Source organism: Moschus berezovskii, chromosome 15 (assembly GCF_049115385.1).
Source record: "Moschus berezovskii isolate FMDL1 chromosome 15, NW_MosBer_1.0, whole genome shotgun sequence".
Taxonomy (NCBI): Eukaryota; Metazoa; Chordata; class Mammalia; order Artiodactyla; family Moschidae; genus Moschus; species Moschus berezovskii.
Window position 1 is genome coordinate 13,501,861 of NC_142474.1, and position 12,744 is coordinate 13,514,604.

A 12,744-nucleotide genomic window follows, 5' to 3' on the forward strand; every position below is an offset into this window, starting at 1 on the left:
ATGACCGCCATCATGACCTTGTCGTTTCTCACCACCTGCGATCAGGTTACGAGAGGTACAACGCCATGCGAGCCGACCCAGCACTTTGCTTCCTGGAGAAGGTGGGCATGCCAGACGAGAAGTCGCTTTCTGCAGAGCAGGGTGTCACAGACGGGGCCTCAGACGTCCCCGAAAGGTGAGAAGCCGCACAGACTACACACAGTGTGACTTGTCACACCACGAATCTGTGACCACAGGCGCCCAGCACTCTCACACTCTCTTCCTCACAGCCTGGTGTCTCCCTTCAGCCTGAACTGCCTTCCAGAATTGCTTCGGTTACATCCTGTAGCCCCTCGGGCCTTTCTCTAGAACTCTGAACACTTTGATCCAAGTACACATTTCTATCCTTCCTGGGTTCCCCAAGCTGCCCACCATCCTGCCCTGTTACTTAACCAGCCTTGTCTGGTCAGAGGATTCTCAAGGAGTTCAGACCTCTCTTAACCTCTCATACTTGGCAGAAAGATAAGAATTGAGGCACAGCAAGTTCAGGCTTCCTGACCTTGAAATGCCTGAGATGAAATACCAGTGTTTTCTAAGGACTTTTTCACGGCACATTAATAGCCACTACTTGACGGCTGTGGCATTCAGGTCCTGTCCGTGGGTTGTGTGTAAAAAAGTATGGAGGCGTCCCCTTTGTCTGAGTTCTATTTACTTTTGGCATAACCCCAAATGTATGAATTCATAGGAAAACTAAATAAACAGCCAGAGCTGTGGTTTTCATATGTGTGTGGGTATTTGAAAGACATAGAATCTCTTGGTTTGCATTTGGTGAGCTTTTGGCCTGATCTTCTCCCCCAAAGTTGTATTTTCTAGGGTCACAGGCAAGGCTGGACTCAAGGGTACACAATGCCAGCCCCCTTAACTATCTGCTGAGAAGAGGATGAAATGCACTTTTCCATTCATGCTTAGCCCCCGAAAAACACTCTAGCTAGCTATCATAACGTTCTTTGCCCCCAAAGATAATAAGGATCCATCCAAAGAAATGTTAACAAATGTCCAGAGGACCAGTGGTGTTAATACTGGGTTCATGGGGTTGGGAGAAACACCACCTGGGGGAGGCGCCTGAATGTGGTTGAAAGCTGGTTTCTCTGTGGGGACGCTGTTTTTTCTCTGGTTAGGCAATGAAGGTCGGAGACCGCTCCTGCCTCCAGGACCTGAGCGATAAAGAGCAAAATATTTGAGACAGAAATCCTTCAAAGTTGATTTTTCCAGGGATCATGAAAAACAAATAGGCATCAGCAGTAGTTAAGCTCACGAGAGAAGACAGCAGGCAGTGGATTTAGAGGCAAGCTGCCAATGGTCCATCAGGCAGTGTCCTTTCCTGGAAGTGACCACTGCCAAACATGAGCGATTTTGTACCTAGACTCACCCTACCGTGGGAGCTAGGGTCGGCCCGTGAGAACTCTTGGTTTGTACGGCTGTCAGAGTCTGTTCTTTTATCAAAGCCACGTATTCAGCTAATTCTTGATGGGCAGTAATTATCTTTTCAAAGATAGCATCATTGTTGAAAAGCAGGCCTCTGAACTTTCCTGAGTAGATCCTGAGGCTCCTGCTGAAGTCTCACTTGAGTGGAGGTCATTGCTTGTAGAAGTTATGATACTGGAAAAATCAAGATTCTGAGGCCTGTGGAGAAAGGTGTCTACTCGTACTCTCTTTGGTCAGTGATTTAGGGGGGTTTTGTGCCAGCATCCTGCTTGCAGAATAGCTCCTAGATGGTGTGTGATGCTTTTTACTCTTTTTATTTAATTGTTTTTTTTTCTTAGAGGCAGCACGGATAAAGAAGACAATACAGAAGAGAAAGTAGACGGCCTCCAGAAACAAACGGTGAGTCAAATGTGAGAGATCCCTATCGAGGTGTATTGGTCTTTGATTGCGTTGCTACAGTTGCATTGCATTTTCTCCAACATTTTATTGTAAAAATTGTCAACTCACAAACTGCTTTGCAGTCTTACTTTAATGAAACTTTTGCTTTTGAGATAACTGTAGATTTTAGACGGAATCAGAAGATGCAATGCAGGGTGATCCCATGTACCTTCTATCCGGTTTCCCACCATGGGGATAATCTTTTCCAGCATCAGGCTCTTTGCATAATAAGGTATCCAAAGTACTGCAGCTTCAGCTTCAATGTCCTTCCAGTGAATTTCCCTCTCAGGGTGACTTTAGCTGTGCTCCATAATTTTTACCATTTACTGTAAGTGGTAAAATTTGTTGTATTGTGTTTTCGTTTTCATTCAGTACAACGTATTTAAAAAATTTTTCCCTTGAGACTTTTCCTTGGGCCCGTAGATGATCAGATGTGTGTTCCTTAATTTCTAAGCATTTGGAGATTTTCCTGTAATCTTTCTGTTTATTTTTAGTTTGGCTCCAGCTGTAATTATGGATTTATGTGCTTCTCCTTTCAGTCTCCTGTCAGTTTCTGTCTCACGTGTTTTGCAGCTCTGTTGTCTGGTGCACGCACATTTAGGATATGTCTTCTTGGTGGGCTGACTCTGCTGTCAATATAGAATGCCCCTCCATGTCTGATAGTTTGTTTTTTTTTTGGCTCTGAAGTATCCTTTATCTAATATTAAGATAGCTACTGCTGGTTTCCTTTGACTAATGTTTGCATGATAGTCACTTTTTCTATCCTTTAACTTTTAACCTGCCTATTTGAAATGAGTTTCATGTAGACAGTGTTTAGTCAGGTTATATATTTTAAGGCACCCTGTTTTATAGTTGATATAGTCAGCCATTTACATGTAATGTTATTGTTGATGCATTAAGGATTAAGTCTGACATTTTATCATTTTCTCTGTATTTTGATTCTCTAGTTTCTTTTTCCTGCTTTCCTCTGGTTTACTGGAAAAATTTTTCTGATCCTTTTTTGACTTATCTTGGCCACCTCATGCGAAGAGTTGACTCATTGGAAAAGACTGTCATGCTGGGAGGGATTGAGGGCAGGAGGAGAAGAGGACAACAGAGGATGAGATGGCTGGATGGCATCACCGACTCAATGGACATGAGTTTGAGTGGACTCCGGGAGTTGGTGATGGACAGGGAGGCCTGGTCACACAGAGTCGGACATGACTGAGCAACTGAACTGAACTGATTTTAGGTTTTTAAGCTTCTTAGCGGTTATTTTAGATATTTTACTGCATATACATAATATATCACAGTCCACTGGTATTATTTTACCAGTTCAGGTGAAGTATAGAATCCTTACTGGAATTTATCCTTACTTCTAGCTTTTTCTCTTTATAATGGTCTTAAATATTTCTCCTACGTACACTGACAATAATGATAATGTAATTTTTGCTGCAACTATGAAATATAATTGAGAAAATTCAAAAGGATAAGGAACATCTACTGTTTTTACCCATACACTTTCTTACTGTGTTCTTTCTTCTTCCTGATGTTCCAAGGTTTCTCCTTTCTGTTGGGAGAAATTCCTTGAGCCATTCTTTCAGGATAGATCTGCTGGTGATGGATCTCTTAGTTTTCCTTCATCTGGGGATATCTTGATACCCTCTTCATTCCTGAAGGATATTTTCACTGGATATAGGATTCTGGCTGGACAGTTTTCTTTCACCTCTGGAAAATGTTGTGCCACCTCCTTCTGGCTTCCATGGTTTCTGTTGAGAAATCTTCTGTCACTTGAGTTGTTTTTCAATTAGGTAAGGTCTCTTTTCTCTTTTGCTGCTTCCACAGCTTTTCTCCTTATCTTTAGTTCTCAGAAGTTTAACTCGGAATTTTGTATATGTGGATTCTTTTAGTTTATCCTATTTGGTGTTTTTTCAGCTTCTCAAATCTGTAGATTTGCCAAATCCGTGTCCTTTGCCAAATTCGGGAAGTTTTCGGTCATTATTTCTTGGAACTCTTGCTCCTTCCTTCCGGAACTCTGATGACATGCATGTCGAGTCTTTTGTTACAGTTCCACTGGTCCCTGAGGCCGTGTTTTAATTGTTTTTAATCTCTTCCTCTCTGGTGGTCACACTGGGTACTTTATATTTTTCCCTCTTTGAGCTTGCTAATTCTTTCCTCTTTCTCCTCCCTTCTTCGGTTGAGCCTGTTCATTGTGTTTTTGTTCATTTTGGTTTCATCATTGTATTTTTCAAATCTAAAATTTCCCTTTGGTTCTTCTTTGGAGCTTTGTTTCTTTGCTGAGATCTTCTGGAGTGTGTTCACAGTTCCTCATTGGTGACTGCTTTAAATTCTGATTCAGGTAATTCTTAAGATCCCTGTCGTTTCAGCATTAGCATCTGTTGGCGGTCTTTCTTCATTCAGTCTGAGATCTTCCTGGTTCTTGGTTTGATAAGTGATTTTTGACTGAAACCTGGACATTTGGGGTATTATAAATTAAAAGACGCTTACTCCTTGGAAGGAAAGTTATGACCAACCTAGATAGCATATTAAAAAGCAGAGACATAACTTTGCCAACCAAGGTCCGTCTAGTCAAGGCTATGGTTTTTCCAGCGGTCATGTATGGATGTGAGAATTGGACTGTGAAGAAAGCTGATCGCCGAAGATTTGATGCTTTTGAACTGTGGTGCTGGAGAAGACTCTTGAGAGTCCCTTGGACTGCAAGGAGATCCAACCAGTCCATTCTGGAGGAGATCAGTCCTGGGTGTTCATTGGAAGGACTGATGCTAAAGCTGTAACTCCAATACTTTGGCCACCTCATGCGACGAATTGACTCACTGGAAAAGACTCTGATGCTGGGAGGGATTTGGGGCGGGAGGAGACAGGGACGACAGAGAATGAGATGGCTGGATGGCATCACCAACTCAATGGACATGAGTTTGAGTGAACTCCAGGAGTTGGTGATGGACAGGGAGGCCTGGCATGCTGTGATTCATGGGGTCGCGGAGAGTCGGACGCGACTGAGTGACTGAACTGAACTGAACTGATTGTGAGACTTGGGATCTTTATTTAAAACTTCTGTTGTGACTGACCGCCTCTGACACCTCTGTCTCAGAGGAAGGGGGCAGGGGCAGGGGAAGGAGGGGGCTAGTACACAGCATGTACCGACTTTCGACTGCCTGGCTGAGGTTAATGTTCCTAGTCAGCCCCTAAAGATACCTGAGGGCAGAATGGAAGTTCAGCTCTCCAAGTGGTCTTTGATGATACCATGGGTGGTTGGGGGCCTCATTGCCAGCTGTCAGGAATGAAAATCCAGGCTCCCTACTTGACTTTTTGACACCACCCAGCAGGGGAGCCAGGTGCCCTGGTACAACCTGGCAAAGGCAGAAGTCTAGAGTCCCCACCAGCCTTTGCTGGCATGGATGTGGCAAGCCGCTGTCTGCTCTTGTGTTGTTGGGCCGGAGTGTAGCACATCTCGTCTTAACACTGTGTCCATTCCTAGCCTGCCCTTTTCCTTGTCCTGGGCTAGAGAAAGCAGGGTTTTTTTGTCTGCACCCTTTTGTCATTTCCAGGTAGCCAGCTTCTTTACCTCCAGATCTAAGGCACATAAGGCAAAAAAGAAAACCCATGGAGCTCAGCGCTGTGTCATTCCACAGGCCCCAAAGTCCCTAGTTGGTCTACTTTGTCTTCACCTTTCAGCGTTTTCTTAGGTGTGTTTTACAGTGTCCAGGGGCTTTAGTTGTACTCATAGTGAGCAATAGGGAAATAATGCATCTTCCCAGAAGCAGAAATCTGTATCGCTTGTTACAGATGAGCTCCTAGGACTTTGCATAAGCAGCCCGACGCTTTATTAGAGCCCTAGCCCTACCACATTTTCTCGGGCTTTGAGTGGAGAAAATAAATCTGTTGGGATTTTTGGATTCTGGAACCAGAGGTTACTGTAGCGTTGTCCTCAACTGACTCTCTTATCCACATAATCTTTCCTCCTCCTGATCACCAACCGAACATTTTCGGTTCTCTTCTTTTAGTTCTAGTTGGAAGAATGATATGTACTTTGGTTTCCATCAGTTCTGACTCCTATAACAGTAACAAAGACATCACTTTCCCAAAGTAAAAAAAAAAAATTATTTTTTGAAGATATGTTTCCGTGTCCCCTCAAGATTTAAGAAGCAGTAGACTGAAACGTATCATCCTCACGCTTCAGACTGTGGACCTGGCAGAAGGAAGCTGGCTTTGATCTCAACGATCAACCTCAGAGCTCTGCCATTCAGCTCCCTGGCTGATACTGCTATTTCTTTTGTCTGGAACGTGGGATGTGTTTTCCCACAGTGGTGTTTAGTCAGAGCGTCACGTCCGCCTCTTCTGAGACCCCATAGACTGTAGCCCACCAGGCTTCTCTGTCCATGGGATTGTTCAGGCAAGAATAGGGAGTGGGTTGCCATTTCCTCCTCCAGGAGATCTTCCTGACCCAGGGATCGAACTCATGTCTCCTGAAAGTCTCCCACATTTTAGGCAGTAACTCAAGTGTCAAAGAGAAGAAAATAGTACCTTAAATTCTTGTGAATAGTACTCTCTCCAAAGTACTATTCCCACTTGTATCAATTGATCCTCACCTCAGCTTGTGAAGTAAGAGCTTCAGGTGTTAACTGCCTTCATATGAAAGTTGAGGAGATTCACACACACCCGCCCCTCCCCTGCCCCACCCAGGAACATAAAGGCCTTTGCCAGATTCTTACAGATAGAAGAGTTCAGACTAGATACTACATTAGACAGACTAGATTAGACAGTAGAATTCAGACTAGATGTTACGGCTTTTTTTGTTCCCTGATCAAGTATTCTTCTCATAGTCAAAAAAGTTGTTGCTCAGTCATGTCCGATTCTTTGTGACCCCATGGACTGCAGCACTCCAGGTTTCCCTGTTTTTCACTGGCTCCCCGAGTTTGCTCTAACTCATCCATTGATTCAGTGATGCCATCCAACCATCTCATTTTCTGTCGCCCCCTTTTCCTACTGCTCTCAATCTTTCCCAGCATCAGGGTCTTTTCCAGTGAGTCAGCTCTTTGCATCAGGTGGCCAAAGTATTGGAGCATCAGCTTTAGCAATTGTCCTTCCAGTTGATTCAGGGTTGATTCTTATTCTAGCTACAGGTACGTGCCCCTTCTCCCAGCAACAGCCAGTGTGAAGAGGCAGACCAGCTGCCTGCTAGGCCCAGCTCTGAAGGCCACTCATAGTAAAGTTCATGTGCCTAACTCCTGGGTCTTGTCCTCACTCTGCAGTGCTCCCTACAGCTGGTGCTCTCTGTAAAAGGAGGGTGATGTTATGTGCCAAGTGACCTAGGAAAAAACTTCTGCAGGGAAACTTAATGCCTAACATGGTCAGATCCTACTGTAAGAAAAGTTCAGTGAGGAGCTGTACAATGACTCTGTTCTTAGGAGCTGAGAGTTTGAGGGGGTCTCTGAACTCAAATAGTGATGTTTGACTGTAGCTGGAGTACTTCCAGGCTCACCAAGCACGTTTCCCTTTCAGCTGGGTGTTACTCTTATCCCCATTCTAGACGGGGGAAGATCAAATAGTTTTAATGAGCTGCAAGAAAAGTCATGCTAGCCAAGAGCAATGTCTCTGTGCTCACGTCTTTTTCTAAATCCTGCAGTCTTTCCGTTGTAAAATCCTTGAATTTTCTGTTAAGGACATTTGATGTGTATCTACTTTCTACATGAGATTTATGAAGGTTGTAGGATGCTTGATTTTTCCACAAATGAAAACTGCTGTGGGATCTTTTTAACTGCCTTTCTGCATCGTGTTACCTCTGCACAGAGAGTTCCTATATCCTCCTCCTCGTAAACTCTGTGTCCTTCGATATGAAGCTCAAAAGTTACCTACCTCTCAGATATCTTCCTCCTGCCTGATTTGGGTCTGGCAGGGTTGGTGACTTTCTGATTTTCACACTGTGTTTAGGAGCACTTAAATCACACTACATGTTGTTTTTGCTTAGTCGCTAAGTCGTGTCCAACTCTGCCATCCCGTGGACCATAGCCCGCCAGGCTCCTCTGACCATAGCGTTTCCCAGGCAAGAATACTAGAGTGGGTTGCCATATGCGTCTCCAGGGGATCTTCCTGACGCAGAGATCAAACCCTTGTCTCCTGCATTGACAGGCGGATTCTTTATTGCTGTCCTACCAGGGAAAAAGCCCTATCACACTGCATGGCCAGTATTTATTTATGTATTTATGTCTCTCATAACTGCCAGAATGTGAGCTCTAGAATGATAAGGACTCCATCTTTTTGCACTGTTGGAATGCCTGAACCAAGCACAGTTCTTGACAAACAAATGTGGGAAGGCCACTTGTGGCCTCTGCATTGGCCCTGGGGTCTTGTGAGTGCTTAGAGGAAGTTCCCTGGGCCTGCAGGTCTGTGCTGCCACCACCCTCACCTAGACCAAAGAGGGGAGGCAGCCAGGCCTGGAGGAGCAGCCACAGCATGGGGATCTACTGTTCTCGAATCCTTTAACAGCCCTGCACCCATGCGGAGCTAAGATAACTGTTAGAGACTGACAGTGCATTTGTTTCAGCCAGGTGTGTCTCCACCCACCCGATGCCATACTGTCCAGTGTTTAGAGCTCCTCATCTGGGTTAGGCCTTCTAGGTTTGAATTCCATCTTCACCACTTAATACTATTTATAGTATGTGATAAGATTATCAACCTCCTATTCTGCAGTTTCTGTCTAAAAAGGGTCATCTAGTCATTTTGAATGAATGAAAAATACATATGTACTCAGTATGATATCTTACCCACTCATTTACCTGGGTCTCCATAGACTCATTGTTATTGCTGTTGTTTTCCACTGTGTCATGAAGCCGTCCTTAGAGGACACATTTTAGTTGAATGAAAGACATGCTGGATGATCCCCCAGCAGTTGGGTCCATGTGTGGGTTGCTCCTCAGTCCCAGCTGCCATGTGTCAGGCATTTGCCTTGTGCCAGCATTGAGTTAAACAGTTCACATCATCAACTTACCTGTGCCCCACAATCACCCTATAAAGTGCTATCATCTCTATTTTGCAAATGAAGAAATGAGCTTGACCACAATCACCCCATAAAGTACTATCGCCTCCATTTTGCAAACAAAGAAATAAGCTTGAGTGAGCTCAAAACAGCTTACCCAAGGTCAGAGAGCGGTAGACAATCAGACTCCAAACACAGGCGGGCTCAGGATGGAAAAACTGCAGGTTGGAACCAATCCATTGCCTGTGACGGTCTTGCGGGGACTCTGTACTCTGAAATAATGGATTCACACTTCTTCCAAGATGAATATTTCTTTCAGGTTGACTCACAGAGGCAGAAACCAGGAAGTGTTCAGCCGCAGACTTCAGAGGCAGGACTTCCCATGTGCTTCCCTCAATACCAGTAATAAACTAGTGATGTTTAAGGTTATGGCGTCTTTTTCACTTTGGCTGCTGCTCATCCAGATCTCCTTTCTGTCGTCGCCAGAGAGGGGACTTACCATCAGGAGAGGGCAGGAGACAGAGAGGCACTTACCAATCCCAGAAGCTTTCCTGACTTGAGAGGGTTTGCCTGAGGCCAACAGAAAGCTTTCGGGAAACTGGAAAGGAAGTCTGCGTGTCGTGTATGTCTGCCACCTGCCGCCTGGAGCTACCCATGTGGATTCAGGGTGTGGTGGGGCTCACATCAGCCACCTGTATGGCACACACAACACCCGACTAGAACCCGTCTACAACATTTCTCAGTCTAGAAGTGTCTATAATTACAACTTTAAAGGGTCTTCATAGATACTGTCAGTTCAGTTCAGTCGCTCAGTCATGTCCAACTCTTTGCAACCCCATGAATCCCAGCACACCAGGCCTCCCTGTCCATCACCAACTCCCGGAGTCCACCCAAACCCATGTCCATCGAGTCGGTGATGCCATCCAACCATCTCATCCTCTGTCGTTCGCTTCACCTCCTGCCCTCAGTCTTTCCCAGCATCAAGGTCTTTTCAAATGAGTCAGCTCTTCGCATCAGGTGGCCAAAGTATTAGAGTTTCAACATCAGTCCCTCCAGTGAACACCCAGGACTGATCTCCTTTAGGATGGACTGGGTGGATCTCCTTGCAGTCCAAGGGACTCTCAAGAGTATTCTCCAGCACCACAGTTCAAAAGCATCAATTCTTCGGCGATCAGCTTTCTTCACAGTCCAACTCTCACATCCACACATGACCACTGGAAAAAACCATAGCCTTGACTAGACGGACATTGTTGGCAAAGTAATGTCTCCGCTTTTTAATATGCTGTCTAGGTTGGTCATAGCTTTCCTTCTAAGGAGTAAGCGTCTTTTAATTTCATGGCTGCAGTCAGCATCTGCAGTGATTTTGGAGCCCAGAAAAATAAAGTCAGTCACTGTTCCCACTGTTTCCCCATCTATTTCCCATGAAGTGATGGGACCGAATGCCATAATCTTAGTTTTCTGAATATTGAGCTTTAAGCCAACTTTTTTACTCTCCTCTTTCACTTTCATCAAGAGGATTTTTAGTTACTCTTCACTTTCTGCCATAAGGGTGGTGTCATCTGCATATCTGAGATTATTGATATTTCTCCCGGCAATCTTGATTCCAGCTTGTGCTTCTTCCAGCCCAGCGCTTCTCATGATGTACTCTGCATATAAGTTAAATAAGCAGGGTGACAATATGTAGCCTTGACGTACTCCTTTTCCTATTTGGAACCAGTCTATTGTTCCATGTCCAGTTGTAACTGTTGCTTCCTGACCTGCATACAGATTTCTCAAGAGGCAGGTCAGGTGGTCTTGTATTCCCATCTCTTTCAGAATTTTCCACGGTTAATTGTGATCCACATAGTCAAAGGCTTTGGCATAGTCAATAAAGCAGAAATAGATGTTTTTCTGAAACTCTTTTGCTTTCTCTATGATCCAGCGGATGTTGGCAATTTGATCTCTGGTTCCTCTGCCTCTTCTAAAACCAGCTTGAACATCTGGAAGTGCACAGTTCACATATTGCTGAAGCCTGGCTTGGAGAATTTTAAGCATTACTTTACTAGCGTGTGAGATGAGTGCAATTGTGCAGTAGTTTGAGCATTCTTTGGCATTGCCTTTCTTTGGGATTGGAATGAAAACTGACTTTTTCCAGTCCTGTGGCCACTGCTGAGTTTTCCAAATTTGCTGGCATATTGAGTGCAGCACTTTCACAATGTCATCTTTCAGGATTTGAAAGCTCGGAATTCTATCTCCTCCGCTAGCTTTGTTTGTAGTGAGGCTTGCTAAGGCCCACTTGACTTCACATTCCAGGATGTCTGGCTCTAGGTGAGTGATCACACCATTGTGATTTTCTGGGTCCTGAAGATCTTTTTTGTACAGTTCTTCTGTGTATTCTTGCCACCTCTTCTTAATATCTTCTGCTTCTGTTAGGTCCCTACCATTTCTGTCCTTTATTGAGCCCATCTTTGCATGAAATGTTCCCTTGGTATCTCTAATTTTCTTGAAGAGATCTCTAGTCTTTCCCATTCTGTTGTTTTCCTCTATTTCTTTGCATTGATTGCTGAGGAAGGCTTTCTTATCTCTCATTGCATACATACTGTGAGGATACTCAAAAATGTTCTCAGTGGCAGCAAAGGATGTAAGGCATGGCTGATTGGGTTTTGCTTATAACTCCCTGAACAGTGGGAAAGGCTGTGATGGTCCATTTAAGTGACACTTCAGAGTGGTGCTGTCGATCAGCCTGAGGCTTCCTCCCTTGACTGATGTCATATGGCCAAAGGAGAGAGCTTAAACTGGTGTTCTCCAGCCCTAAACATGGTTCACTCTCTGAGTCACATTTTCAGCCGGGACTCTCTTTTTTGGACAACAGTGGTTGCAGTGTAGGCCCTTCGCAGACTCCCGTGCTAAAAATCCAGCTCTGCCCTTTGGTATCCGTGTGACCTTGGCAACTTACAGAACTTCCTAGAACTTGTTTTCTGCATCTGTAAAATGAGGATACTAATACTTTCTACCTGCGGAGGCAGTTCTGATAACTAAAGTAGAGAAGCCATGTAAAAGGTTTTGCACAGTGACACGTAGTTTTCGGTAACGTCAGCAATTATCACTATGCCAGCAAGAAAATGAACCTCTGCTCCTCTGCCTTCTCAAGATTTTCTCTTTCAGGTCCTTCCATGGTATTAAGGGCCCAGGAGAGAGGTTTGGATTTTAAGCGTCACCAGTCGTCGGTATCTGTCCATCCCTCCTGACCCGAGGTTACAGCTCTCCTAGGCTGTGGGTCCCAGTTTTCTGTAAAGGACCAGACAGTAGCTGTCTTAGGCCTGGGGGCCAGAAGAGTTTTCCTCTCATCTTCTCCTTTTCCTCCTTCCCCCACTTCCTCCTCCTCCAGTGTAAACCCCGTTCTCAGCTCAAGGGCCACACGAAAACCATCGACAGGCTATGGATCGCTCAGCCTTCTTCTGATCTGGCCCTGTGCTCCCTCATGGCCTCAGTCATGAATCCTGGGGTAATTCTCACCTATCAGTCGGGTCTTAAGATGCTCGTCAGAAGCACAGTTCGTTAGGTGGGGGAAAATGGGTGAACTACGTGAAGGAGATTAAGAGGCACAAACTTCCGTTTATAAAATAATAAGTTGCGGGGGTGTGAATAGGGGGAACCTACCGCATGGGGAACATAGTCAGGAATATTGGAAGAACTGTGTGGTGACAGATACACCCACGGTGGGGACCATTTCGTAACGTATGAAGACATCAAATTACTGTGTTGTATTTTTGAAACTAATACTGTTAAGTCCACTTCAGTAAAAAAATACATAAATTTTCGTGTTAAAAACGGAGTTTAGTTGAAGACTAGTGCTATCTCTTTGCTCTTCCCCAAACTCCCACATG

At 44.7% G+C, this 12,744-nt stretch overlaps 1 protein-coding gene across 13 annotated transcripts in view; it reads left to right on the forward strand.

The window, feature by feature from the left end:
- CHD6 (chromodomain helicase DNA binding protein 6) overlaps positions 1 to 12,744 on the forward strand; it is a 203,300-nt gene that overhangs the window by 166,236 nt on the left and 24,320 nt on the right. For all 13 annotated transcript variants that reach the window (XM_055437516.2, XM_055437507.2, XM_055437515.2 and 10 more), the window contains 2 exons: positions 46 to 175; positions 1,803 to 1,863. In XM_055437516.2, coding sequence (XP_055293491.2) covers positions 46 to 175; positions 1,803 to 1,863 — 191 coding nt within the window. The remainder of the gene's footprint in view (positions 1 to 45; positions 176 to 1,802; positions 1,864 to 12,744) is intronic.